This window comes from Pyrus communis, chromosome 6 (assembly GCF_041283825.1).
Source record: "Pyrus communis isolate YQ-2024b chromosome 6, ASM4128382v1, whole genome shotgun sequence".
Lineage (NCBI taxonomy): Eukaryota > Viridiplantae > Streptophyta > Magnoliopsida > Rosales > Rosaceae > Pyrus > Pyrus communis.
In genome coordinates, this window is record NC_142570.1 from 18,009,886 (window position 1) to 18,036,178 (window position 26,293).

The 26,293-nt window shown below is 39.1% G+C and overlaps 2 protein-coding genes and 1 long non-coding RNA gene across 3 annotated transcripts; 2 read left to right on the forward strand and 1 right to left on the reverse strand.

Annotated features, from left to right (window-relative positions):
* The first annotated feature begins 11,587 nt into the window (after positions 1–11,587).
* Positions 11,588–15,682, forward strand: LOC137711493 (adenine phosphoribosyltransferase 3). The gene is made up of 6 exons (XM_068450736.2): positions 11,588–11,898; positions 12,146–12,256; positions 13,935–14,027; positions 14,689–14,838; positions 15,101–15,159; positions 15,254–15,682. The coding sequence occupies exons 1-6, from the start codon at positions 11,817–11,819 to the stop codon at positions 15,305–15,307; spliced, it is 549 nt and encodes a 182-aa protein (XP_068306837.1). The 5' UTR covers positions 11,588–11,816; the 3' UTR covers positions 15,308–15,682.
* A 4,686-nt stretch (positions 15,683–20,368) lies between these two features.
* On the reverse strand, positions 20,369–21,485 carry LOC137711726 (uncharacterized). Its single transcript, XM_068450984.2, has one exon. The coding sequence runs from the start codon at positions 21,358–21,360 to the stop codon at positions 20,479–20,481; it is 882 nt and encodes a 293-aa protein (XP_068307085.2). The 5' UTR covers positions 21,361–21,485; the 3' UTR covers positions 20,369–20,478.
* A 2,642-nt stretch (positions 21,486–24,127) lies between these two features.
* Positions 24,128–25,846, forward strand: LOC148696372 (uncharacterized). Its single transcript, XR_015963653.1, has 2 exons — positions 24,128–24,805; positions 25,250–25,846. It is a non-coding gene; the product is annotated as an uncharacterized LOC148696372 (long non-coding RNA).
* Positions 25,847–26,293: the final 447 nt, after the last annotated feature.

Consider the following 26,293-nt stretch of genomic DNA (forward strand, 5'->3'; position numbering starts at 1 on the left):
CATGCTTCAGTGCGTAGAGACATTCATTCCAAATTTAGTCCACGAGTTGGTGTGCATTCAAGGTTAGCTCCACACTCTGACGAGCACTCCGGACATTCCAGATGAAGCGTCCACATGAGGCTAGGCCCATAAGGAGATCCTCATGCGAGGCACCGGAGTAGACAACCACATAACAGACCAAGGAGAGTGTGACAGCAGTCCAACTCAAGTTCCACTAGCAGCACCCGCTAAGAGCGATGGCAAGCAGAATAGACTGAACCACATGCACCGTGACTAAGGCACAGACGAGTAGGACATGCAAAAGAGCATTATAGACTATCAAGTCAACACAAGGGGCAGCCGAAGGCTCCGCTGCCTCACCAGGCACAAATCCAAAAGGAATTCACAGTTTTCCTTAAGGAAAATCATGACGTTTACGCATGGGCACCCTCTAACATGCCTGACATTGATCCAGCGATAGCTTGCCATAAACTGCACGTCAACCCCACTACCAAAGCTGTGATCCATAAAATGCAACATTTCGCACTCGATCAAGTAGCGATTATTGAGGTAGAGATCGATAAGCTAATAGAGGCTAAATTCATTGAGGAAGTGGCGCACTCAACATGGCTAGCCAATGTCATGCTAGTGATGAAACAAAAGAAAGGCAAATTGAAAGTATGAGTGGATTACACCGATCTCAACAAAACGTGCCCTAAAAATAACTATCAAGTTCTCCGAATCGATATGTTCGTTGACTCAACATCCGGGAACCAGCTGCCCAACATCTTGGACGCATACTCAAGCTACAATCGAATTGCCATGCACGAGCCTGACAAAGAGAAAACCACATTCATGATCGAGCAAGGCACATACTGCTACAAGGTGATACCCTTTAGCCTCAAGAACGCAAAAGCTACCTGCCAACGACTTGTCAACACGATGTCAAGAAACAAATTAGAGTAACCATGGAGGTCTACGTCGATGATATCATGGTGAAAGGCAAATAGCGGACAGACCACTTTGGCAACTTGGCAGAGACTTTTAACATCCTCCAATAATACAAAATGAAGCTCAACCCAGTCAAGTGCACATTCAGAGTCTCCTCAGGCCGGTTCTTAGGGTGCCTTGTAACCTAACGAGGAATCGAAGCTCATCTAAGGCAAATTAGAGCAATCCTGGACATGAAGTTTTCCACAACTTTGAAGGAGATCCAAAGTCTGACCGGACGAGCAGCTACACTCAATCGTTTCCTTTCACGATCCACCGACCGATGCAAGCCTACAAAGAGACAAATGGGACAATGAGTACAAGAAAACATTTTAGAACCTGGAGCAACTTGACATCACCTCCAATATTATCCAAGTCAAAAGCAACAGAGAATCTATACATCTATCTGGACGTATCGGATGTAGTAGTGAGCTTTGACCTCATACAAGAAGAGCTGGAGGCCTAGCTGCTTGTATTCTACACATCCAAAGCTCTCCTCGTTACGAAAACCAGATACCCGAAGATTGAAAAGCTAATTTTGGCACTAGTTGTTGCAGCTTGGAAGCTCAGACCTTACTTTCGGGGACACCCGGTCATCTTCATCACCCAGTACCCACTGTGATCAGTTTTCCATAATCCAAAAGTTTCTCAAAAAATAATGAAGTAGATGTTAGAACTTGGCTAATACGGATTAGCATACCAACCCTGCACAGCGATAAAGGCCCGGGCATTTGCGAACTTCATAGCAGAGTTCACCCTGAGCCTGAATGATGCAGCAACTCAGCCTTGAAATGCCCCAAAGGCACATGAGCACACCGTGTACCAACCTCACTTGCAAGAGATTTCTGGCACTTACATGTCGACGGATCATCCAACTACAAGGATCAGGAGTAGGCCTAGTTTTCACTACCCTAAACGGTTCTATGCTCGAGCAGGTGATCACTCTAAGCTTCAAAGCCTCAAACAACGAAGAAGAGTATGAAGCCCTACTAATAGATCTCTGACCAAACCTCAACCCTACTAGCGGTGAAAAAGCTCGTGATCTATTTCGATTCATAGCCGATCACCAACCAAACCCCAAGGGAGTATGCAGCGAAGCATCCAATGATGGCTCGATACCTAGAGAAGGTACGAGAGCAGCTAATGACGTTCTAGGCATACACACTCATTCAGGTTCCACAAGCAGAAAATGCCCACGCAGACGCACTATCAAGCATAGGCTATGCCCTAGACCATTAACTTAAACGTTTCATCCCAGTCGAGTACTTGGAAAAGTCGAGCATAGATGCAAAACAAGCAGTCGAGGTGGTGCAGATTAACATAACTCTGAGTTGGCACGATCATATCATCAACTACATAGTCAATGAAACGTTCCCCGCAGACAAACTAGAGTCTAGGAAGCTCCAAACATATACAAGACGTTACTACATGTGGAACGGTATACTCATTCATAGATCATTCTCAAGACCACATCTCCGCTGCCTATCGCATCCCGACAACCTGAAAGTTCTTAGTTCAATCCATGAAGGTGTATGTGGAAATCACTCTAGAGGTCACTCTTTAGCACAGAAAGCTCATAACGCATGCTATTACTGACCAACCATGCATCAAGATGCCAATAAGTATGTACAAAGGTGGGATAGCTTGCCAGCGCTTTAAGCACATGCCCGCCCTACTTGCCAGCAAACTCTACCAGCAAATGAGCCCTTGGCTTTTATGCAGTGGGCGATTAACCTCACCAATGTCGTCTGCCACTGAGGGCAAAGGCATGATGATCATGGCGACTGACTACTTCACGAAATGGGTCGAAGCTGAACCTATGACAACAACTACCCAAACGGACATAGAACGCTTCATATGGAAAAACATCATCTGTCACTTTGGCATCACAAACAATGGTTCCTAGTTCGTGGGCAAAGACTTAGCCATGTTCTTCGAAAAATATGGCATCAAGCAACATATGTCCATGCCCCGATATCCGTAGGGCAATGGGCTAGCCAATGCGTCCAACAAGACCATTCTCGAATGCCTCAAGAAATCCCTCTTAGACAAGAAGGGCAAGTAGCCAGTAAGCTCCCTGGTGTTCTATGGGTGTACCGCACCACGAAGAGACAAGCAATCGGCGAAACTCTATCCTCCTTGGCATTTGGTTATGAAGCAATCATTCATTCCAACATCGTGGTGTTCAACACCAACACTGTACTGCCGAATTCCGAGCAAAACAAGAAAGAAATGGCCAAAACTTAGACTTGGTAGAGGAAGATCACAAAAAGGTTATCACCCACATTGAAGCCTATCAATAGCAGCTCTTCTCCAACTACAACAAGAAGGAAAATATCCAGCAGTTCTAGCCAAGAGACTTAGTCCTTAGAAAACCCTTCATAACAGCCCACCAGGAAGGCTCCAAAAAGATGGCTCCTATGTGGGAAAGTCTATACAAAATCAGCCAAGTAAGTAGGAAGGTCAACTACACCCTCACTACTATATATGACAAAGATATTGAAAAGTAGTGGAATGCCTACAACTTGAGAAAGTACTTATGTGTAACCTCTCACCATTCCAATAAAATTCAAAGACTCAAGCAGCTTGACGAACAAGACCTTGCATGCCGAGGATTATCATTTGTTAGGTTATGTCTGCCTACAAGCAAAGTTAATACATTTCTCTATTTTCAATGAAGATAGAAGGAATTATTCACAAGCATGGGCCAAATGCATCCTAACTGACCCCCTCGCCAAAGCAAAAGACGCCTTTGCCCTTACAGACATGGTGTGTGCTCTCCCATCAGGAGAGAGTAAACTGATCTGGGATATCTAGACATGGATGGGTTGTTCGACTACTCAGTTCCCTTGAATGCATCGACTACCTACACTGGACAGCTTCCAGAATTAACCACAATAGACTTTTTCCTAAAAAGTCTTAGCCAATTAAAGGATTCAATTCTGCGAAAGCCTGAGTCTCTAACCAGAAAAGACGTTAAGTGTAGGATCCCTGCCCATGAAAGAATTCGCGGGACTAGATGGTTCGTCCTCGACGTGCAATCTTCATGAACGTAATTCAACTCTAAAGTGTTGCAATACTAGTTAAGCGATCTGCAAAATCAATTACAATTGTTGCCCAAGAGATTCGTATCGAGCTGGGATTTCGCATAAAACTTAAGCCTAAAACGCTTTCGAGAGCCAAGCCAATGCCTAAAGTGGTCACGGATGTAGTCTTCTTTTGTAAGTAAAACGCCCGGCCGACGACCCACTACGCGAACCCATCTGCTTATTCAAAAGCAGGTTTTTGGCCAATGGTCTACAATTTAAGTTTTGCAAGAGCTAAACCGAAATACACAACTATAACAACTACGCCGACTCCTCTACTTTCTACGAGAAACACGTGTCTGATCGTTGACTCTATGAATTAGAAATTTCACAACATGCCCTGGGAAGGCCAAGGCTCGTGAAGCCGCTAAAGCTGACATTCATAACTATAGCAGCTACACAAACTCACATACTTCCTACAGAGGCTACGAGTTCGGCCGTCGGCTCTATAAGTTAGAAATTTTGCATTTTTTTCCTCATGCAGGTAAAGCTCCTTGAGCATCAAAACCAAGACTAAAGCCTAAAGTGACGATGTGGGATTGATCGCTTCATCAAAGTAGTCAACCCAGCCGCCCATCCTATGACAAAGTTTTGGAAGTTGCATCAAGCAAGCAAGGCTCTTGAGGCCCTGAAGGCAAAACTACAACCTAAGTGACGACATGGCATCAACTGCTTCCTCGAAGCTCGCCTAGCTGCCAGTCCAACGGTAAAGTTTTGCAAAAAAAACATGACGAAATAGCAAGGATGAAGCAAAGTAAGGAAAGTTGTTTATTAAATTTCTAGCAAATTAATCAATTGGCTTGAAAGCCAACGAAGTTCAAATAAGGCAAAACGAAAAAGAAAAGAAGAAAATTCTCGAGTCTAAGCAAAAAAACTACTCATTAGCAGCTTACACAACCACTGGTTCCTCAACTGCCACGCCTCAGCAGCCACACCGCTCTTAGCAACCAATGCTTCCATCAGCTCATCTTCAGCTGCCCCTGCCTAAACTGCCTGATCCTTAGTTGCTCAACCAAAGGCATCATCAGACGAAATGTCAAGCAGATCAACTGGAGAAATGAAGAAATTCTCGAAGTCCTTCTCGAAAAACTCATAATCCGACGGCCTACCTTGGAGATGGTCTACATAGCTTAGCTTGTATAAATTGACCTGACAATAAGCAAACACCACTTCGGAACCGACCTTCTCATTCTTCAGCTGCACATTCTCCTCAACAAGCCTATTCTGAGCTTCATGCAGCTCATCCAGTTCCTTTTTAAGGTTCTCACTATCAGACCACGCACCTTGCAGATCCATTTCCTTGGACTCAAGCTTACTGGCAACATTTTTGAGACGAGACACTTCAGCATACATGAAGACAAGCTACTCGACCTTGGTGAAATAAGCAAATCGTAGCTCCAAATTCACACGCTCAAGGTCCTTAACCACTAGTGCAACGAGACTAACTTATTCTCTACAGCTTCCAACATCGCCTGAGTCACACTAAGCTTAGCCTTCAAATCGACGACCTCCTAATGAATGGTCTCCAGCTGCATAGAAGTAGAGGTAAAGACATCATACCCTTTCAAAATGGCTAATTCAGATCTGAGCCTCTTGATATTTTTAGCAACTAAGCAAAGCTGAGCCGTCAACGCCATTTCGGACTCCTTAGCACACTTGACAACATCCTGATCAACGCGTATAGACTCAGCTGGCAGGATCAAAGTCTTATGCATTGTAGCAAACAGGGAGGACCTCCTCAAGTAAGTAAGATGCTTCGCAAAAGAGTTTGAGCGGACGAAAACTTTCCTAACGCTATCAACAAACTTGGCGCATGGATCGATGTCCTCAAGCGGTCAGCCTTTAGCAGCGCATAAACCTAAGAAAACTCCCTGGCTCTAGACTCAATGGATTTCTCACAATTGCCCATACGAGTAGACTTCGTCTTCTCAGCAGACGAATCAGTCATAGCAAAAGGAAGAATAGGCCCATGCACCACTTTAGTAGCAGAATCCACATTCCTGCTCTTCATAGAGGCGAGCCTCTCAGAAGCAGAACTAGACTTAGCTCCTGACGCGCGCTTCAACACAAACCCAGACACTGGGGGCACCATCAGACCTTTCTGCTAGGCAATCCTCTTAGCAATGGTCGTGGACACCTTCGAAACAACAGGTTTCACAGGCTCAGACTCAACAATCTTTTTCTTCCCCCTGGAGAATGTCAGATCAATGACAAGCTTTTTAGCAACAAATGAGCCTCCGCAAGCAGCAGAGGAAGTCATTGGCTTCTTCTTAGCCGAAGGCTTACTAGCAGGTGAGAAATATCTCTTTTTTCCACCTTCATTGGCAACAGCCTCTACAGTAGCGATCGAACTAGCAAACGCCTCCTTTTTTATCCACATTATTTCTTTTTTCGAAGGCAGCCCACCTTTCTCCCAACGAAAAGGATTAAGCAGCCAGCGCCACTCACAGTACTCAGCAGGAATGCCCATGGCAATGTGCACTTTCTTCATATCAGCCGAAGTTCTTGGAGTTGAGCCAAAATTCGAATCTACACAAAGAAAGAAGGACAATCAATAAATTGAAATCATGGAGCAGCTCAACAAAAATTTAAGCAAGCTAGGAATGAAGCAATTCACTTACCACTTATAAAGATTGTCGAAACATGCAACTCAGGGGAGGAGTCAAACTCCCACTTTCCACTTATCTCCAAGGTATCTTTCGCCCACTCATGATCACATTTGCAGGAACATCGAGCAACCTATGGTGAAACCTCAGCTGCCCCATGCCTTCCTTGTGGCCAATTTCAAAGAAGTACCAGAATTCATTTATGGTCAAGCCAAGATCAAAGAACCTACTTAAGTTCGAAAACCCCACCATCGTAAAAACTGCATTCAGGGAGCAGTGAACAGGCATGCATTTCATGGAGCATATCACCTCCTAGAAAAGACATGGCATAGGAAAATTAAATCCCAACATAAAGCAATAGGAATGAAGTTTGATAGCCTTCTTCCTAGTAGTGGCGTCTTCGCCACATGGTTCATAGTCGCTATCATCCTTCACTTGCTTCACGCGAACCCCTAACAAAATCGCATGCTTGTACGTCTCAAGAAAATCCCGAAACAACTCATCAAAATTGATCTTGGCATATGCAACCTTGAAGTAGCCCACCTTGCCGAAAGAACCACCTTGATGGTACAAGGGTGGAGGATATTCGGCATTTTTGCAATCGGAGAAAGTCATCTCAAATTTTTTGTAAGAAGGTAAGAATTAGAAGACAACTCGCGAAAAAAAAATAAAAAAAAAATTATATATATATATATATAAAGGACCGCAAAGCCTAACACCCCCGCGCCAGGCCCCACAGCCCAGCTCACAAATATGGTGAGGACACAAAGAGCCCGGACCCCTGCCACCTCTCTCTCACTCCTAGCACGCCCAATAAGGCCCAAGGCCTCTCAGCCCAACCTGCCAGCAAAAGAGACCCGACCCATGTCGGTCTCTCTTTCCTTTCCAACCTCCATAGCAGGCCTGAGCCTACTCATCCATGCTTAGCCCATGCCAAGCTCGAACCCAAATAGGCTAGAGTCTTTCGACTCGCCCAACTCCACGCCCCTACGCTCCAAGTCGTGGCTTCTACCACCCGTCACCTCGACCCAGCCCAGCCGAGCTCCACCACTGCACCCTATGCACATATAACAGCCATGTGGCACCCTTGCCACGTCCCTCACGCCACCTCGGCCTTACCAAGCCAATTTTTCAAGCCCCAAGGCTCCAAAAAAATTAAGAAGAAGAAAATTCAAATTTTTCTTACATTGGTGCAGCACAGAGAAGAAGAACAATAACGAGAGATAACTCTTTACAAGGGCAAGAGAAGAAAAAAGCTAAGGAAAGGGGAACAAATTTCCTGTGGCTTCTCTGTTCCTTGTTGGAATAATGATTGTTCTCCAAATTCATTTAATCCACTACTTAAGGTAGAATTAAATAGGTATTGGGGGCAATTGGTTTCCTTTTCCTAGAAGAAGTCTATCTCCAAATCAAGGAAAGAAATCTAGTTCAAATTAGGAAACAACTCTACAAGCCCATGCAGCTTGGGATTTTTACACCTACCACCTTTTTCCTACATGCAACCCAGCAGGCATAGGGGCATCAGCTCACACCCCTGAAAGTCCCTGCAGCTGAATACCTCACACACAGTTCACCTGCCCTTGACAAGGAAAAGTCAAAGCATTAATGATAAGGATTAATTAGCCAAATCCTATCTTTAATACATTCTCAATTGAAGATTGACTCCATTCAAGTAAATAATCCTTATTTAAGTCAATTAGGGATATTTACTCCACTATCTCAAGATATTATCTCATATTTAATATCTTGAGAATATTTCTCCATAAAACCTTGGCCAATAGGATGCCACCATGTGTACGGTAAAACCCTAACACCATGGACGGCCACTCCCATATATATATATATATATATATATATATATATATATATATATCCCAAATTCTACCAAATTTCAGTAAGCTTTTACAACCCTAAAAAAGCCCTAAACACTTACTCTTCTCAACGAAACTAACTTAGGCATCGGAGATCCATTGGCCTAACCCCCTCCCTCCCCCCCCCCCCCCTTTTATATCATGGGTCCATGAGGCTTAGGTCTTTGATCAAAGGTGTTGATTGTTTTGCAGGTGCATTTTAGCAGGAACCGAAAAGCAAACTCTTCCTCTCGAAAACGAGCTAGAAATGGCAAAAATTTGCATCAACAGTGACTAGCTGCTCGGGCCTGGTTTTGAAGAATGAAACGATCTCAAGAAATTCACACTTCTGCCTGAGAAATCACGATCAAGGTTTTTTTTTTTCTTCCTATTTTCTTCTTGTTCTTGAATTTTTACATTTTGGTTGTTTGAGTCGCGTTTTTGAGAGATTTGGGGTAATTTTGCACACTACATCTTTTGATTTTGAATTTGAGTTTGTTGGATACTAAAATTGGTTTGGAATATCAAAAAACATATGCAAAGCACACTACACCACATATTTAGTTTGAATTCCTTGTGGTTTTGCTTGAGTTCATTGTGTTTTTGAGAATTTGTACTTGTTTGAATGTTAAAATTAGTTTGGGTATACCAAAAAGCATATGCAAAGCACACTAGGCCACAAATTTAGTTCGAATTCCTTGTGTTTTTTTTATGGATTCATTGTGTTTTTTGAGAATTTGAGCTTGCTTGGATGTTATGGTTTGGACACATCAAAAAACATATGGAAAGCACACTAGACCCTATATTTGCTTTGAATTCCTTGTGTGTTTGTATGGGTTCATTGTGTTTTTAAGAATTTCGGTTTATTTGGATGCTAAAACTGGCTTGGAATATCAACAAACATATGTAAAACACACTACACCACAAAATTCATTTGAATTACTTGTGTTTTTTTTTTTAATAATCGATATTATCTATGCTAAAGGGGAGGGAGATGGGCTTAACTTCACAATGGACGAGCAATAATGTGGTTCAAATTTGTCTTTGGCGAGAATCAAACCTAAGACCTCTCACTTACAAGTGAAGAGGAATATCACTAGACCATAGTACTAACTGGCAATTATTTGTGTTTTTAGGAGTATGAGTAGTTTAGATGTTAAAATTGGCTTGGACATATCAATAAATATGAGCAAAAACACACACCACAAATTTAGTTTGGAGAATTGAGTTGTTTGGATGCTAAAATTGGTTTGGGCATATCAAAAAACATATACAAAACACACTGTGTTAGTATATGTCGATTTAGACATTGCGTTGCTGTGTCTATTTCTTGGTTTATTTTTTACATTGCGATTCAGATGTTGTGTTGCAATGTCTTTTTCTGGTTTATCTTTTACATTTGGACTTAGGCTCTACATTTTAATTAGTTTCCACCTGCTTTTGCTTTTATATTTGAATTCAAAATCTGCAATGTAGCATCTGTTTTTATAGTTATATGGATTGAGCTTCTGACTTTATTAGATGAAAAAACAAAAACATACAATATTCATATCACCAGCACAAACTTCATATTTTTTTCGTTTACAATTAAAACATGTCCCCAAAAACAACTAAAGGGAAACAAAAACAAGTGAAAGGCAATATTTCAAAAACGAAAGCAAAAGGTAAAGAAAATAAAAAGGCATATTTTTTTTCCCATTACTCACACGCCTCATACGCTTCACACCCACTCGTCTGATTTTGCATTTGGATTCAAACACTGCAACACAGAGTCCATTTACTGGTTCTATTTTTATATTAGTTTTACATTTGAATTCATACACTGCAATGTAGTGTCCATTTCTTGGTTTTATTCTTTCCATCACTCACGCGCCTCCTACGCTTCATACCTCACGCGACTCCTTTTAGATTTAGATTCAAACACTGCAATGCTATGTCTATTTCTTGATTCTGAATTGTAAACCATATAACTCTTTGCAAATGCACTTGTAATTTAGCAAGGTTTTGATGGACACTACCCTTAAAAGAATCTCCACAACCAAAGCCTTTGAAAGTTGTTAGAATATGTTACATCTGTGGATGCAAATTTCTTCCTCATTGTTCTTGGACAAAATTGCACCTACAAAACAAATAACATCTTAGGTCAAGGCCAAGAACCTCACACGCCCATGATGAATTTTTGGGGGGGGGGGGGGTGAGGGGCCAAAGTTAGAATTTAGAGAGAAAAAGTGTTTGGAGAATTTTGAGTATTTAGCAAGAGTGTAGACCTAGGTTTTTAGAGAAAATAGGGTAGTATATATAGGGCATGGGGGGAGAAGGTGGCCGGCCCTTTGTGGTGTTTTTGAGTGTATTTTATAGTTAATTGGTAATTTAAATAACCATTAATAGATTAATTAGGTAATAAATCTATTAATTAGCTAATTAACATAATTTAAAGGGAATGTTTTGGGGGTTACCTTGTGGAGAAGATGGATGAAATAGGTTTTGAATAAATACCTATTTTGGGCACTTTTGACTTGATTGTAGGATGATTGTCCGCTGCTCGCGCGTAGGAATTCTGGTGCTCCTCAAGGGTAATTTTGTCTTTTCTGTCCAAAAATCCACGTACCAACCCTTGATTAATTTTTGCTCCACAACATCCTTTTTCTGTTTAAGAATCTTTTTTATCTGGATAATTTTCAAATGAAGTTTAAGAAATTGAATGGTTCTAATTTATGCAGTAAATATACGTTATTCAAAAGAAGTATTTGTATTGCCCGGGGAAGATTTCAATCCCCTTTCTTTATAAAAACAATAGCCTACTCTAAACTAGTCTAATTATGAGAAAAATGATTCGACTTCAGATATACTACCAATTTAGCTCAGTTAAATACAAATTAACTAGAAACTATAAATAATGCGCGAAAAATCTTGGAATATTTACATCATAAGTCAGTTACTCAAAGAACGCGCGAAATCGGCCTAAAGCAAGCCCCGCGCGCAAATGCCATCGTGATTCTTCTGTTTTTGTTTTGGTTTTTCACCTTTTACCTTCTCATCTCTCTTTTAAATCACTCTCTCTCTCCCTCTCTCTCTCTCTCTCTCTCTCAAAGTTAAAACTGAAAGCACGCTGCACACTTTGGCTTCTCTCTCTATAAATACAGTTCTCTCTCTTATCTCTGTGTGCCTTGCGCCCCTTCTCTCTCACTCTGTCTGTTGAAGAAATACCCTCTCGCACGCAGGGGTTTCAGAAGAAACTGAGTTTTTGCGAAGGAAACTTGCATAAACAGAAACCAAGTTCTTCTGGGTCTCCTGCATAAACAACAATGTCGATTTTGAAGGACGAAGATCCTCGCATCCACGGCATTAAAACCAAGATTCGGGTCGTCCCAAATTTTCCCAAACCTGGTTTGTTTTTCGCTTCCTCTCTATATATTTTTCATCCCGTTTAAACATTTTGCTGTAATTTTTTTTTTTTTTTTTTTGTGTATTTTTGGCTCATCAAGCTGTTTAAAACTTTGATAAGCTGAAGTGGGTTTTCTTTTTAGTGCAGAAAGTGATGACCTTCATCTATTTTTCTTACCAAATAATCAAAGGGTTGTTTAACTATGGGTTTTGTTTGGTTGATTTACTGGGACTGGCATATACTGTGCAGGAATTATGTTCCAAGATATCACAACTTTATTATTGGACCCAAAAGCCTTCAAGGACACCATCGATTTGTTCGTTGAGAGATACAAAGGCAAAAATATTTCAGTGGTTGCAGGTAAAAAAACATGAAGACTAGTTTTTTTCAGTAGCAATTTGTTTGTAAGAAGTATAAACGCAATTGGTGGATTGCCCTTGCCCTTCTTCTTCATCTTGCTGCATTCTGGGTTCAAACTCGCTACCTTCCCTTAGTGCAAATTAGAGTAGTGATGTCTTTTGTAATAAATGTGCCAAAGGCCTAAGCTTTTGATGAACTTTTGATAACAGTGATTAACTTGAAGGTGGTGGGGTCCATGGTTAGAAGAAAAAGTAGGTGTGAGTGATGAAGAAATGCTGTCTACTGTTATATTTGCATAAGTTTCTCCTTGTCCTTTAGAATGCTTCTAAGAGACATTATGGAAATGGAAGTCACAATGGGTTTTGGGAGTGATTTTTTGTTTGACTCTAAGCCTTGTTAGTGGGCTGTGCCACTGATGATAGCTCTCCCTCAAGCTCGTTTCTTTATTCTCCTTTGTAAATTTCTTCACATTTGCTCTCTCTCTCTCTCTCTCCCCCCCTGGCATGTGGTCGGGTTCAATTTGCGTGGATGGTGGTTGGTGATGCTGCCCACCTTGTTAAAAGTGGACCCCCCATCTCAATTGGGCCGAATTTTTTGGCTTCATTATAATGTGGGTTTGCCCAACTTTACCGTTGGATGATCCTAATTTACTCTCTCTTCATGTTGCCTTTGTTTATTTCCTTAAGGTTGTGTTTGGTATGTCGTACTATACTGACTATTTCAGCCATACATACTAATCTTTGCGTCGAGCATTGTTGGAGTTTATTATCATGATGTGAATAGTTTACTGTAATAAGGTATGAATGATTTGCTGTCTTGGCTTGTTTCTGTAGATAGCTTTTGTTTTGGCCCTTCAAAAATTGATAGAGGAAGTATTGAGGGTTCACTTTATGGATTGGAGTTACTTTTGTTTGGCCCTACAAATTTTGGTAAATATTACATTGTGGAAGATTATGAAGAAAATTACACTTTGCGTATATGGAGATTGTAAAGTCGCATTGATGTCTCGAGGAATCCATCGTGATTGACTTCAGTACTAATTCATCATAGCTAATGTACTACTTTAGGTCCTACATAGTTGAAAATCTAATGTCATCTCATTATTGATGGGGCTTGATTCTCAGTTATTATATTCATTTCCCAAATGATTTGGTCCAAAGTTGTTTATGTATGTTTTGTCATGATTTATGTACACTAGGATTTCTCTATTTGTGCGCTTATGTGGACTTAGGCTCTCTTGTTGTGTGAAAGCCTTTTTATCTATTTAGTAGTCTTCTCCTGTTTATGAGTTCGTAATTGTATCAGAGACATGTTAATTCCAGGTTTTGCATTCAGGAATTCTGTTCAAAATACCTTCTTTTTTCGTTTGACATCTTTCTATATCCTTGACTACTGTTTCTGTCAAGCCAGGGACCTGGATATAGTTGGACAATTGAGAAATTGTTTGTCTCGTTTCTCACATTCTGCGGTACATTGTGATTATTTGTGCTGGTGTACGTCTATTACTCCGTTAACAAAGCTAATTATTGTCTACACAGAATTTGTGTTTTTTGGGGCCTTTCTAAGTTAGTGGTGTTAATGTTGTGTTCTTTTAAGTCTCAAGCTGTCTATTAGAATGACAATTTGCCATACCCTGTGATCTTCTGAAATATGATGTTTCTGTTTTTGTTTATTCCAGGAATTGAGGCGCGAGGTTTTATCTTTGGTCCTCCAATTGCATTGGCAATAGGAGCGAAGTTCGTTCCCCTGAGAAAACCAAAAAAGCTGCCCGGTAAATTTGATTCTATTAGATATTTTGTGTACGTCTCTTGGTATAAGTGACTGTATTTTGACATGTTTTATAATAAGCAATTTTTCAGTTTGTCGATACAGCAAAGTTTGCTAAGTCTCTTAGTACAGTGACCGATATATGTCTTCACATTTTAAGATCAAGTGCAAGAGAGTAGTGATATATACACCTTAACATTTGGGTTTGTCCAGTTGGTCCTTCGAACACACTGCTTGGAATTGCCTTCATTTGGAGCAATTCATAGTCCTTGATAATTTAAGATGCTCTGTGTTCTGTTGTGGTTTTGTTGTCTAATCTTGCATAAAATATATCTGTTTCTGTCCTCTCCAGTTCTTGCATGTCTTTCACTACGCCATGGTTATAACGTTAGATATAGAATCTCTCGGATTAATTTTGTTCTTAAAGGGTCGAGGATTATCTTTGCTTTCTTGTTTCCGTGAACTATAGGGCTTATTTGTTTGTTATATACTCTACCTAGATTGTTCATGATGCTCTTGACAATTAGGAGCATATATATTTCAAATTCTAACATTCCATTATGGTCATCTGGCATCAGTTACATATAGTTTTGCATCTCCTTTTCCCCTTGAGATGAAGTTGTGGCTAATATTAGGATTGTTGTAAAACTTTTCTGTTGGGGCAGGTGACGTTATTTTTGAAGAATACACTTTGGAATATGGAAGGGACTGTCTTGAGATGCATGTTGGAGCAGTGGAACTTGGTGAGCGTGCTCTGGTGGTAGATGATTTAATAGCCACAGGAGGCACACTCTGTGCTGCAATGAATTTATTGGGTAATCACTCTTTTGATAATATAAACAAGATGTTGGTTAAGTTATTGGAACAACTGATAGTTTATATGGGACTAATGACTGGTGCATCCGTTGGTGATCTGCGTCTAACTTTCGTATTTCAATCCACGTTCCAGTTGTGTTCTAAGTATCAATTTATTATCTCTGCTTGACTTTCTTGAAATACATTATTTGGATTTGTGGATGCTCGCAGACCTTTGCGGTGATTCTGTATGTTTGATTTTAAATGAAATGTTTATCTCAGAACGCGTTGGAGCAGAAGTGGTCGAATGTGCATGCTTAATTGAATTACCAGATTTACAAGTGAGTTGGTTTGACTCTTGGCTTTCCTCAGTTTGCATTGCTATTTTTTGAGCCACCATTGTCCATTCAGTGACTTCATGTTTGGATGTTGCAGGGACGTGAGAGGTTGAATGGAAAGCCATTGTATGTCCTAGTTGAGTACCAATGACCGTGGCGAGACTATAATTCATCTGCATCGGTGCTGCATGACAAACATGTACATTAGAGGCACATTGCGGGCTCTCCTATCTCCGGAATCTGATTTGATTCACCCCATCCATCCCCTTTTTCCCAGTTTCAACGACTAATGAATTTTGATAAAAACTTCGGTTATTGAGACTCGTTGTTTTAGCTAGTACTAGTAGCATGAGGGCATCGATTTAGGGAAAGCGTTTCTTTTGAGCACTGCTGTAGGACTCTGTTTCTTTGTTTTTCCTCAAACCGAATTGATGTTACCCTTGCCCTATGATTCTCGCAGTTCAGAGCTGTATGTATAGGCATGGGTTCTTATTATTCTGGTACTTAAACGGAGTTCCGCTGTTAACCACTACCAGTAGAGGGAGTTCGGTTATTTGCCAGCCAAAGAAAAAAAACTAGAGAGTTTGGGCTGAGTTTAGATATCAGTTGGGAGAAAACGGTGAGATGTCATCCACCACGGGATGGACCAATGGTTAGGATAAATTCTAAGTCCGTATTTCATACGGTACGTTCTGAGTTTGATTCCTTGTGCTGGTAGATTACACGATGGTCGTTAGGAAGAGATTGAAATACCTCGGTGAATCTTTCTAGCTCCTGGAATGGTGGACTGTCATGGTAAAGCCACCAGCTAATTCTCTTTTTTATTTTATTTAAAAAAATAAAAAATAAAAACAATGAAATGTCTTAGTCATGATTTAATGTTATTTTTGAATTTCTAACCCAAATATCAAACCCTTGAAACTGGCTACAGGACATGTCCAGTTTGACTTCTAAGTATTTAGTAAATACATATACCGTAACTAAGCTCTAAAGTTTCATGTCCTAATGTAACTTGTATTTTATATTGATTAGGTGAACTGATGCTGATTGACTCACTAGGTGTCCTGTAATTTATGTTCTCCACTATTTGTAAAAGGGTTAATCACATTCTCAATTCGGTTCCTGTGATTTAAAAATTCTCAAAAATAAACTTAAATTTTATTTTCGTTAAAAATAATCATTAACTTACAATGGGTAAAAACGTGATCCTTAAAGGAAACCTTACTCAGGAAAAAATCACATAGGAAATTCCGAGAGCATGAACAAGGCCCTAGAGGTGCCAAAATAAACACCACAATGCACAATGGCAAATTCAATAGAAACATAAAACAATTCTCAAGAATGGAAAACCTACACTCAACCAAGAAGGAAGATAGCACTCGTGATGGCTAAACCTTGAGAGTTGGATAACTACCATAAAGACACCATGAGGAAAATGTCACAACATTCTTTGACAATTGCAAGAGTCAACAAATAAGCACCGTTACGATTCAATAGAAACAAGAAAAGCTCTTGTAAGGATCGCTTTTTGGCCTTGGTTTTGAACCGTACTTTCCACTCTATTTTCAACTATGTATACAACAAGGACTCGAGCTGGAGAATCTTCCTCCCCGGCTAGGCTACTATGTCTTCTTGTTTGAAATTCCACGTCCGGTCTTCATTGGTATTTGCTTTTTGCTCACCCACTATGCTTTTTTTTTTCTTTTTAGCTCTTCTCCCGCCTGATCGACTTGTCTGAGGTCAATGGTGCATCCGGTAAGCTCTTTCGATTGATCTTAGAAAATGAGGCATTTCAAAAATTTTAGGTGTAGAATCAATACATTTAGCAGACGGAACAATATTTTATTTTTGCTTGACTTGAAAAACATGCATGAAATTGGAAATGGTTAGAGACTTTTGGTAAGTGGAATTAAATTTTATTGGGCACAAGGTGCACATCAAAGATTGTGATTTGTGGCCGTACCTTTCATTTTCTCTTAAGCCAAGTAATAGTTTTGGCAGCAAAACCGTTGCGTGACTCGCGCTGTACTTTGCCAGTCAACCAAATTAGGCTTATTCAGCAGCATCAAATCTGCTGAGGCGACTCACTGTGAGGGATAGCAATGGACCAAGACAAACATATGAAAATGAAACGGACGCCTACCTCACAAGTTTGACTCTGGAATGATTTTACTATCACGTGAAATGTACATATCTCATTTTTTGTAAATAGCGTATCTTAATTGTTATATTTTATATGAAAATTGTTCAATTTCTTAATTCTCATTTGAAAATCATCCATACAAAAAGTCATTCAAATCGTAAATCGTTTTGTCATCCGAATGTATTAAATAAATGAATGGTTAATCATGACTATTTTGTGAGTAGCCATTCAAATCGTAAATCATTTTGTCATCCAAATATATCAAATAAATGAACGGTTCATCATAACTATGTTACTAGTACTTGCATCGTCGAGTTGCTTGATGAATTTCGATCACTAATTGGTTTTTTATTCAAATGATTTTTTGGACATAATCTTTGAATGAAGATCAATAAGTTGAAATGCTCCAAATCCCGATTTTAAAATTTACACAATAAAAATATGTTATTCGAAAATAGTGGGATATGGCCACATGGGGCTGTTGCATTTTTTTTTTTTTTAACAAATGATATTATCTACACTAAGTGATGAGCAGGGTCGGCCCAGGCCCAGTGCTAGCAGGGCGACCGTCCGAGGCCCAAAATAATTGAGGGCATCAAAATTATTAGGGTGGTATATTTATATATATTTTCATAAGAGTATAAATTTATAAAATTTGGTTCAATGACAGAGAAATTTAACTACAACGGGTGGTTTTGTTGTTTGAAATTAATGAGGAGGTCTTGGGTTCAAAACACCATGTGTGTGCTTATTTACTTTTCAATTTTTACAAATTTCTTTTCATAAGAGTATAAATATATAAAATTTGGCTAAATGATCAGGAAGTTTAATTAGAATCAATGGTTTTTGTTGTTTTAAATTAATGAGAGATCCTAAGTTCGAAATGCTAAGTGCATATTTATTCTTTTCAATTTTTACGAATTTTTGTTTGGTTATTAGTTTATTTTTAATTAGTAGCTAGTAGATAGGTGAGTTGTTATTTTTAAACATTTGTTCCAATTCAAGTATAATCTTCAACAAAGAGTACTGCGTTGACCACATTTTTAGACCAAATTTGCAAATCATATGACGTGTCATCAAAAAGTTTAAGTTAGTACCCGTTTATTACTTGTACATATCAATTAAAGACTCAAAAACATCATTATTTTTTTAGTCCCATATTGACAAAGTTGGTAAATAAGAAAAAACACCTCACGATTTATACAAAAACAATTTAAAAGTTCAGATGGAAAACAAAACTCATATCTATCTACTTGTAAACCCGGAGTTTTTTTTGTTTTCTTCTCACGATACAAAATAAATTAGCTTTTCTGTGTTTCTAAATTATTAAGTTTGAAGTGTTTTTCTAAGTATAATTTTATCGATGTCTTAAGTGTGAAAACAAATAATTTTCTTATATAAAATGAGGGCACATTTTTTGGCGTCGACCCGGGCCTCAAAAATCTCTAGACCGACCCTGGTGGTGGTGAGAGATTAGGCTAAGTCTCATTATAGGCAGCCATAATAATGTGGTTCAAATTTGCCTTTAACGAGAATCAAACCTAAAATTTCTCACTTAAAAAAGAATACCACTAAAGCGTAATACTAATCGGAAGGGCTGTTGCATTATTAAACCGTGACGGTATCCCTTTCATCTTCAACAAGAAGGGAAAATGTAAAGCCTTTTTACCAGAAAGCAGAATGCTAAAAACCTAAATAACAACACCAACTAACCATACTTCTATTGGAAAAACAACATCTATGCTTTTCATTCCTCGTCTCTTCATTTTCTATCCCTTTAACAAAATCTGGAAAAGTTCAGTCTTTCTTTTTTAAAGATTGTACTTTTGTGTTACACAAGTAATTCCTTCATCAGCATAAAGAAATCCTTCTTGTGTAACATGAATATTACGCATGGGCAATGAGTGGGTGGTGCTCAAGTTTACTTATTTATGTTCATGTTGGGCTTATTTATACTATTCATACACATTTCGAGTTTTGTAACAAAGGTTTTAAAAGATGTTAGGCGTCATTGAGGTAGAGTGGGGCCTAGCACCTAGGCAGGTTCTAGCGCCTAAGTGGGGCCTAGGCGAGGGTCTAAGTGAATTAGACGGATTTAAAAATAAATATATTATATATCGTATAAATAAGTATTTGTTTATACTTAAAAAATACATAATTGACTTGGAATACATACATTCAAAAATTGAATGACAGATTAGAAAGTATTAAAACATATTGAAAACATGGGGAACCATAATATAATGAGTATTCATCTGAGTATTCAACAAGTCTTTTATAATTTATTAAAAAAATAAAATGCAAAAAAAGAAAGTTATCTATTTTCTGTTTATGTGAGAGTCGCGACCTAAGTGGATGCCTAGTTGGGCATCCTCTCTTAATTTTGAAACTCCTAGGAATTAATCAAGACGTTAACTAGCTTCTTAGCGCCTAAGAAGGGCCTCGACGACGTTAAATGAGAATTTTTAGAACAATGCTTGTAACATGTTATATCTGAAATTACGTATCTATATATTATAACCGACTAATGAATTTAGTTGGTGGCGACTTAATTTAGCTGTTGAACCAATATCCGAAATTATAATTGCTCAGAATTAATACTTAGTTCTGAAGTTGTAATCATTTGTGTGTGTGTGTGTGTGTTACAATTATCCCACAATTGTCATCATTATGTTTGTTGGTGACTGTTATATTACCAGTTAAAATTCCATATCGTGCTCATGAAATATATGAACTCCTGCCCATAATAACGACAGATTAATGCTAATTACTATAAAAAAATAGATTTCAAGTTTTATAATCCCAACTGATGCAACCGTGTTGAAAGAGTTCTAAATTCGAAGCTACCTTCACCATTTATATAAAAGAGAATAGTAACGTTGTTATCTCACGAGCAAAATAATTTAACAAAATCATGCAATAAAAACCCATTATTTACATTAGTAAAACAGTAAAAAATATGAACATGACAGTAATCACAGATGAATTAAAACCGAAAACTGGTTAATTCGGCATTTATCAACTCAATTTTTCCATAAATCACACCCAAAATATCAAAAACCCAAAACAAAAAAAAGAGAAAAAATTGAATTGATAAATGCAAGAACAAGGTGTGATAAAAAAAAACACAAAAATAAATAGAAAAAGGGACAAATTCTTTAAAAAAGGACATTGTATTTTTACAGTTTATAGATGATAAGAAAGCACGGCAACACGGCGCGTGAATCAAACACCAGCAACTCGCCGCTGTCTCCGCTCACCGAGTCGAACTCGACCCGGCCATCCAACAACGACTCCAACTCCAACTGCTTCGAAACCCGACCCGCAACGACCCGGCAAACCAGCATCGCCCTCCGTCCCCTGGCCCCACCAGCACCTGCTCTCTCGTGGGCCACGCCGCTATCGGAAAACGTGCAAATCGCTTTTCCCTTTCCGCCGTGAAACCCCCACATTCCGCTGCAAGCGTCGTACACCCCGACGCCGGAGCTGGCGGGACCGAGGCAGTGGAACCGCATGACCTCGTTTCCGTCCGCGACGCACCGCGCATTCTCCTCCTCGCACTGGGCCCCGCCTTTGGACCCGACCCGGGACCGCGCCTTTACAACCTCCCTGTACTCCTCGAACCGGGCAACGGACCTGGACCCGTTCTGGACCTTAAAAATCATCTCGATCCGACCCGAAAAGGCCTTCGGTCCCCAGCTGGTGTGGAAGATAATCTCGACGACATTGCGCGAGGGGTGGTCCTCCGGGAGCTCCGTCAATGACGGCAAGAACGGGTAGTGGGGTCGCGGCTGACGAGTTCGGACTGGTTGGGTCGGGCTCGAACTGGGCTCGGGTTTTGTGGGTCGACCCAGGTGTTTCGGTTTGGACCGCTTGGGCTGCGGACCCGGCGGAGGCGACGGCTTCGGCTTTCTTGGTTTTGTAGTGTCCATGACGTCCTTGATGTTTTGAACGCTCTTTCTGCAACTCGCGCTGTTCATCAGATTTTTCGGGTTCGGATGGTAAACGTCTTCGAACGCTCTCGACTTGCATTGCAGCGACTTCACCCACCCACTCGCCATTACGGACCTCTCAATACGAAACCCTATCTCTCCACACCTTCTACTTCTCTCCGAGCGGGTTTTTTTGGGGAGAAAATAAAAGAAAGAATTTTGCAGAGAGAGAGAGAGAGAGAGGGGGAGAGAGAGAGAGAGAGATGGCGCGTTTATTTAATGGGGGGTTTCCAACTTTGAGGGGTACGGAATTACGGAAATACCCTTCTGAGGAATTTGGAATTACCCACGTGGATTTCTGTCTCTTTCTTTTCATGGGAAGGGGGGAGAGGAGGGGGAGGCACGTTGATAAAAAAGAAACAAATTTCATCATTAATTTGGGTTTTAATTTGTTGGGACAAGAGAGAGAGAAGGATCGAGAGAGAGAGAGAGAGTGTGTCTGGTTAATTTGCCCCGTGTCTGGTTGTGGTATTGGGATTTTATATGGAATTGCAGTTGAAATTGATGGAGTTAAATATTGTTTTTTTTTTTTTTTTTGTTCAATAATACTGTTGTTACTGAAATTTGAACTCAAAATCTGTTTCAATAGTCTTATATATTAATACTTAATTATTTTAATTTTGTTGGAGATAAAATTCGTTCGTCATGTTTGAGAGTTGTTTTTGTTTATCATAATTTCAATTTTATTCATGGTTTTATGATCTTATTTAGTTTTAGAGACACAGTAAGAAGATTCTTTTAAATTAAGACTTTTCATAAATTCTATGCCATATCGCAATTTAATGTTAATTTTTGTATCAACATTATAACATTGTGTGAAAAACATGGACTCTTTGTCATCCGCTTTTGAGGGAGTTATGCATTGAGAGGCTTAAAACCTGGTTAACGGTCGAATTTGCAATTGTAAGGAATTTAATTTGTTCATCATGTATTAAACTTGTTTTTAGAAGGAATTCTTTTTATTCATTTTTCCGAGGAATATTAATGAGAGGATCTTTGAACTCCTAAAGTATTACTAATTTACTTATACTATATCTTAAAATATTATTGTGGTGTATTACAATTTAGGTGGATTGGTAACGTTATGAGCATTGTTATGGCCAATTTAGATGAATTTATTGTTAATTTTTTTATTTTTGTTTGATTTGTTGTTTTCATGGAGAATAGGTATCACAAGTAAGGGGCCAGAAAATCTAATGACCGATAAATACAGAAAGTGAGGCCAAAACATCCGGATTCAGATCCTCTCTTGGGCTAATAGAGAGGATCCTCTTGATCAATTATCGTGGACCGTTGGACTTTTATCCAACGGTTATAATTATTATAACTTTAAAGGGATCCTCCAATTTGTAGCCGTTGGATAAAAATCCAACGACCCATGATGATTGGTCAGAAGGATTCTCTTCGTTAGCTCAGAAAAAGATCCAAATCCAAACAACCCACATCAATTAAATTAAATAAATAAATAAAAAGGACGAAACATGTGAGGTCAACAAAATCATTCAAAACCGTTCTATTCTAATCATGAAATGTGTTCTTTCTAAGGATTATGCAAATTACACTCTTAAATATATAAACAGAAATAATCACTTAGTACTGCGGTCTATTAGTATTTTTTTTCACTTGTAAGTAAGATGTTTTAGATTCAATTATCGACAAAAATGAATTTAAACAATATTATTATGGCTAATTCATTGTGAAACTTAGCCTACTCCCTCATTTCTTTAGTGAAAATACTATCGTTTGTTTAAAAAAAAAAAGGCTTATTATTTGAAATGCCCCCTAAAACTGCCATTGAATCTCAGCTTATTCCTGAAACTGGTGTTGTCTCACTTTGCTCCTGAACAAGCTCATGTCTTGTGGAATCATTGCTCAATAATGTGAAATTTTTTGTTTCAAACTGTGCAAATTTTCTTTAAATAATTTATTTTGTTTGGGAAGTATTTTGGTTAGGATAGCTTAATGGTATAATGATTTTGTTGTAATGAATATTTTTCAATGGCTAAGTTTTGAGCCAATACATGGATGTCTTGCAAGTGATGCTCTATGAACAAATGTAACCCTTATTTTGGTTGATACAATGATTTTGTTGCTCATAATTTTTCTATTGATTGAATAATTTATTTGTAAAAATGACCAAAATTTATGCGTTTGAATTAGAGTTGTCAAAAATAAAATTGAGACTTGTTTAATGTGTAGGATAGAGGTAAATAAATGTGTAAAAATTGAAATATCTAAAATACCTTTAAATTTAACAGTCCCTTAACGGAAGTGGGTAAAGTGAGATAAAAGAGTTGAAAATGTCAGTTTCTAAGGCGAAGTAAGACAAAACCAATTTCAGAAGATAACTGAGACTCAACAGTAGTTTCAAGGGATATTTTGACTAATAAGCCAAAAATATATACAAACAGAAGCGGAAGTTATGATTAATTATAGGTACCTACAATTACCCGGCATATGGTTAGGCGGTACAACTCGTTACCATCACCTACTTTTAGTCTCTATTTTCTTTCTTCAACTGTTCGCTCCTCTCCATTATTTTACTGCACTACATTGCTACTCTACAATCATGTCCTACCAAGAAAAAAAAAACCGCCACTCAATGCCAAAAACATCTTATAAAGCATAATTTGAACTATATATAGGGGTGGGCAAACGGGTATAGAAACCGCGGGTCGGGATGGGTGATCAAGGTTCGGGATTGGTACAGGCCCATTCCTAATTTTTTAAAAAAAAAAAAAAAAAAAAAAAAACAGGACCGTGCTGGCCGGGTCCAGAAGTATAGAAAAACGAGTACCCAGACCGACCCGTTTTTAACATTTTCCCATTTCTTTCCTATTTTCTCACACCTTCTCAAAGACTCTCATCTCCTCAGTCCTCCCTTTCGGATCTGTCGATTCTTAATCTCCTCGCTCTCGATCTCTCTTTCCCACAATCTCTCTCTCTTTCTCTCTCCAGATGCCTCTGTCTTTGATATGCGCAGCTTCACTGGTTTTCGCTCCCTCCCAAACTTCTCTGATTTTGTCCTCCAAATCTGCTTCGTAATCTTCGAGTTCAACTCGGTTTCCGATTTAGGATCCGCCAAGTTCACCTCCGAACCGATTTTCTTGTCCTAGTACACAACCTCCTCCCCTCCACGTTTCCACCCACACTTTGTCACTCTCCGTCTGTCATCTCCTCCACCATCTCGACATCACCACCGTCACAAGTCCTCGACGACATCCCAGAACCTAGGCACCCGCACCATCCATCTTCTCAATTTTGCGATTTGGATTTCGTCGAATCTCCCATGTCTCTCACCTATGTCCTGACGACCACCACTTTCCGTCAATCATCTCATCCACCACCCCCATCATCAGCACCTCAAGATTGTCAAACACCACCATCGTCAGCGCCATGCGAATCGAAATCGACCACCGTGCCCTATGTTCTTAGTCTTCCAGTGTCTCCTTTCAAATCTTAATTTTCTACAAGATTTGGTATTTGGCCCATCTAGGTTTTCATTAATCTGCAGGTATGGTGGGAAATCTGAGATGGTTTTTTTTTTTTTCTTTCTTTTTTTTGAATTTGTTTTGGAGTTTAGACCTTAGAGCATCTGACTCTTTGTGGTTGTGAGCATCTGTATTTAAGTTTTGATTTCAGTCAGTAAGTTTAATGTATGATTATCTAATATGGATCTTTGTGGTTGTGGTGACAACACAACAAAGACTGGTTAGAGACTTTTTACAGGGTTCTAAACCAAGTGAACACTGAAGAAATCCCAGCTAGTCTAAAGCTTCCAGATTCATTTAATCAATGAACTGAGTTGTTATTTTTTCATGGCTTTTGATAGAAAATGCATTTAGAACAGCAAGGGGCGTGGAATCTGATGGGTACATTTATGGGATTGTTTTACTTGAGCTGATAACTAGAAAAAAAGAATTGGATCCATCATTTATGGAGCAAATTGACATTGCAGGATAGGCTAAGTCAGTTTGGAGCACCACGGAACAAATTGATCAGATTGTCGATTCAAGCCTTAAGGAGGAACTTCTAGATTCAACAACCATGGATCAAGTTATCGACATGCTTATGGTGGACTGAAGTTATCGACATGTTTATAGTGGCTTTCAGTCTCCTGCTTCAATCTCATTATGCCCAAAACCCAAAAAAAAAAGTAATTAGACCCGTGGACCTGTCCCGAACCAGGTCGTTTTAAACGAGCCAGGTTAGGTCTGGTTCCCAAACTCAAAATCCTTCTACCCAGCCCAGCCTGCCCCATTACATTTTAAAACGGGTACGGTCTGGTTCTTCCAAATTTGGGGCCAACCCGGCCCGTGCCTAGCCCCAACTATGTATTACAATTTAACCCTATATATATGTATGTATGTATTTATGTATGTATGTATGTATGTATGTATGTATGTATGTATGTATGTATACATATACATATACATATATATATATATATATGTGTAAAGGTTAAGATTTGATCACACACGCTTTTAACATGTATTTTGACACTCATTTGTAGGACTCACTTTGTAATGTATTTCAATCATTCGAACCGTTCATAGATCATCCTTGCAAATACTTAGATCAAACGCAAAACGATTAGGACATTAATTTTTAGTGAAGAAAATGGACGGTTCTACAAAGAAATACTCAATTTAATCTAAACGGTTATATTATTTCAGATTTGGTTGATTATTATTATTATTATTTTTTTGTGGACATAGTCTCTATGGCAAGATATAAAGAAAGGCAGTTACGGAGTGGACCCTACACAATCGTGTGTCAAAATGTGTGTCAAAAGCGTATGTATCCAGATTCTAATCCGATATATATATGAGACCCTTAAGGGAAGAAATTCCTTTTTTTTTTTTTAATGTGGATTAGTTGTGGGGCTCATACTACATCGAATTTCAACGATGCAAACAATTTATTTTTCATGTTTCACTTCATAAATCATCCTTGCAAAATATTAGCCAAATTGGAAATATTTGAGACATCTAACTGAGTT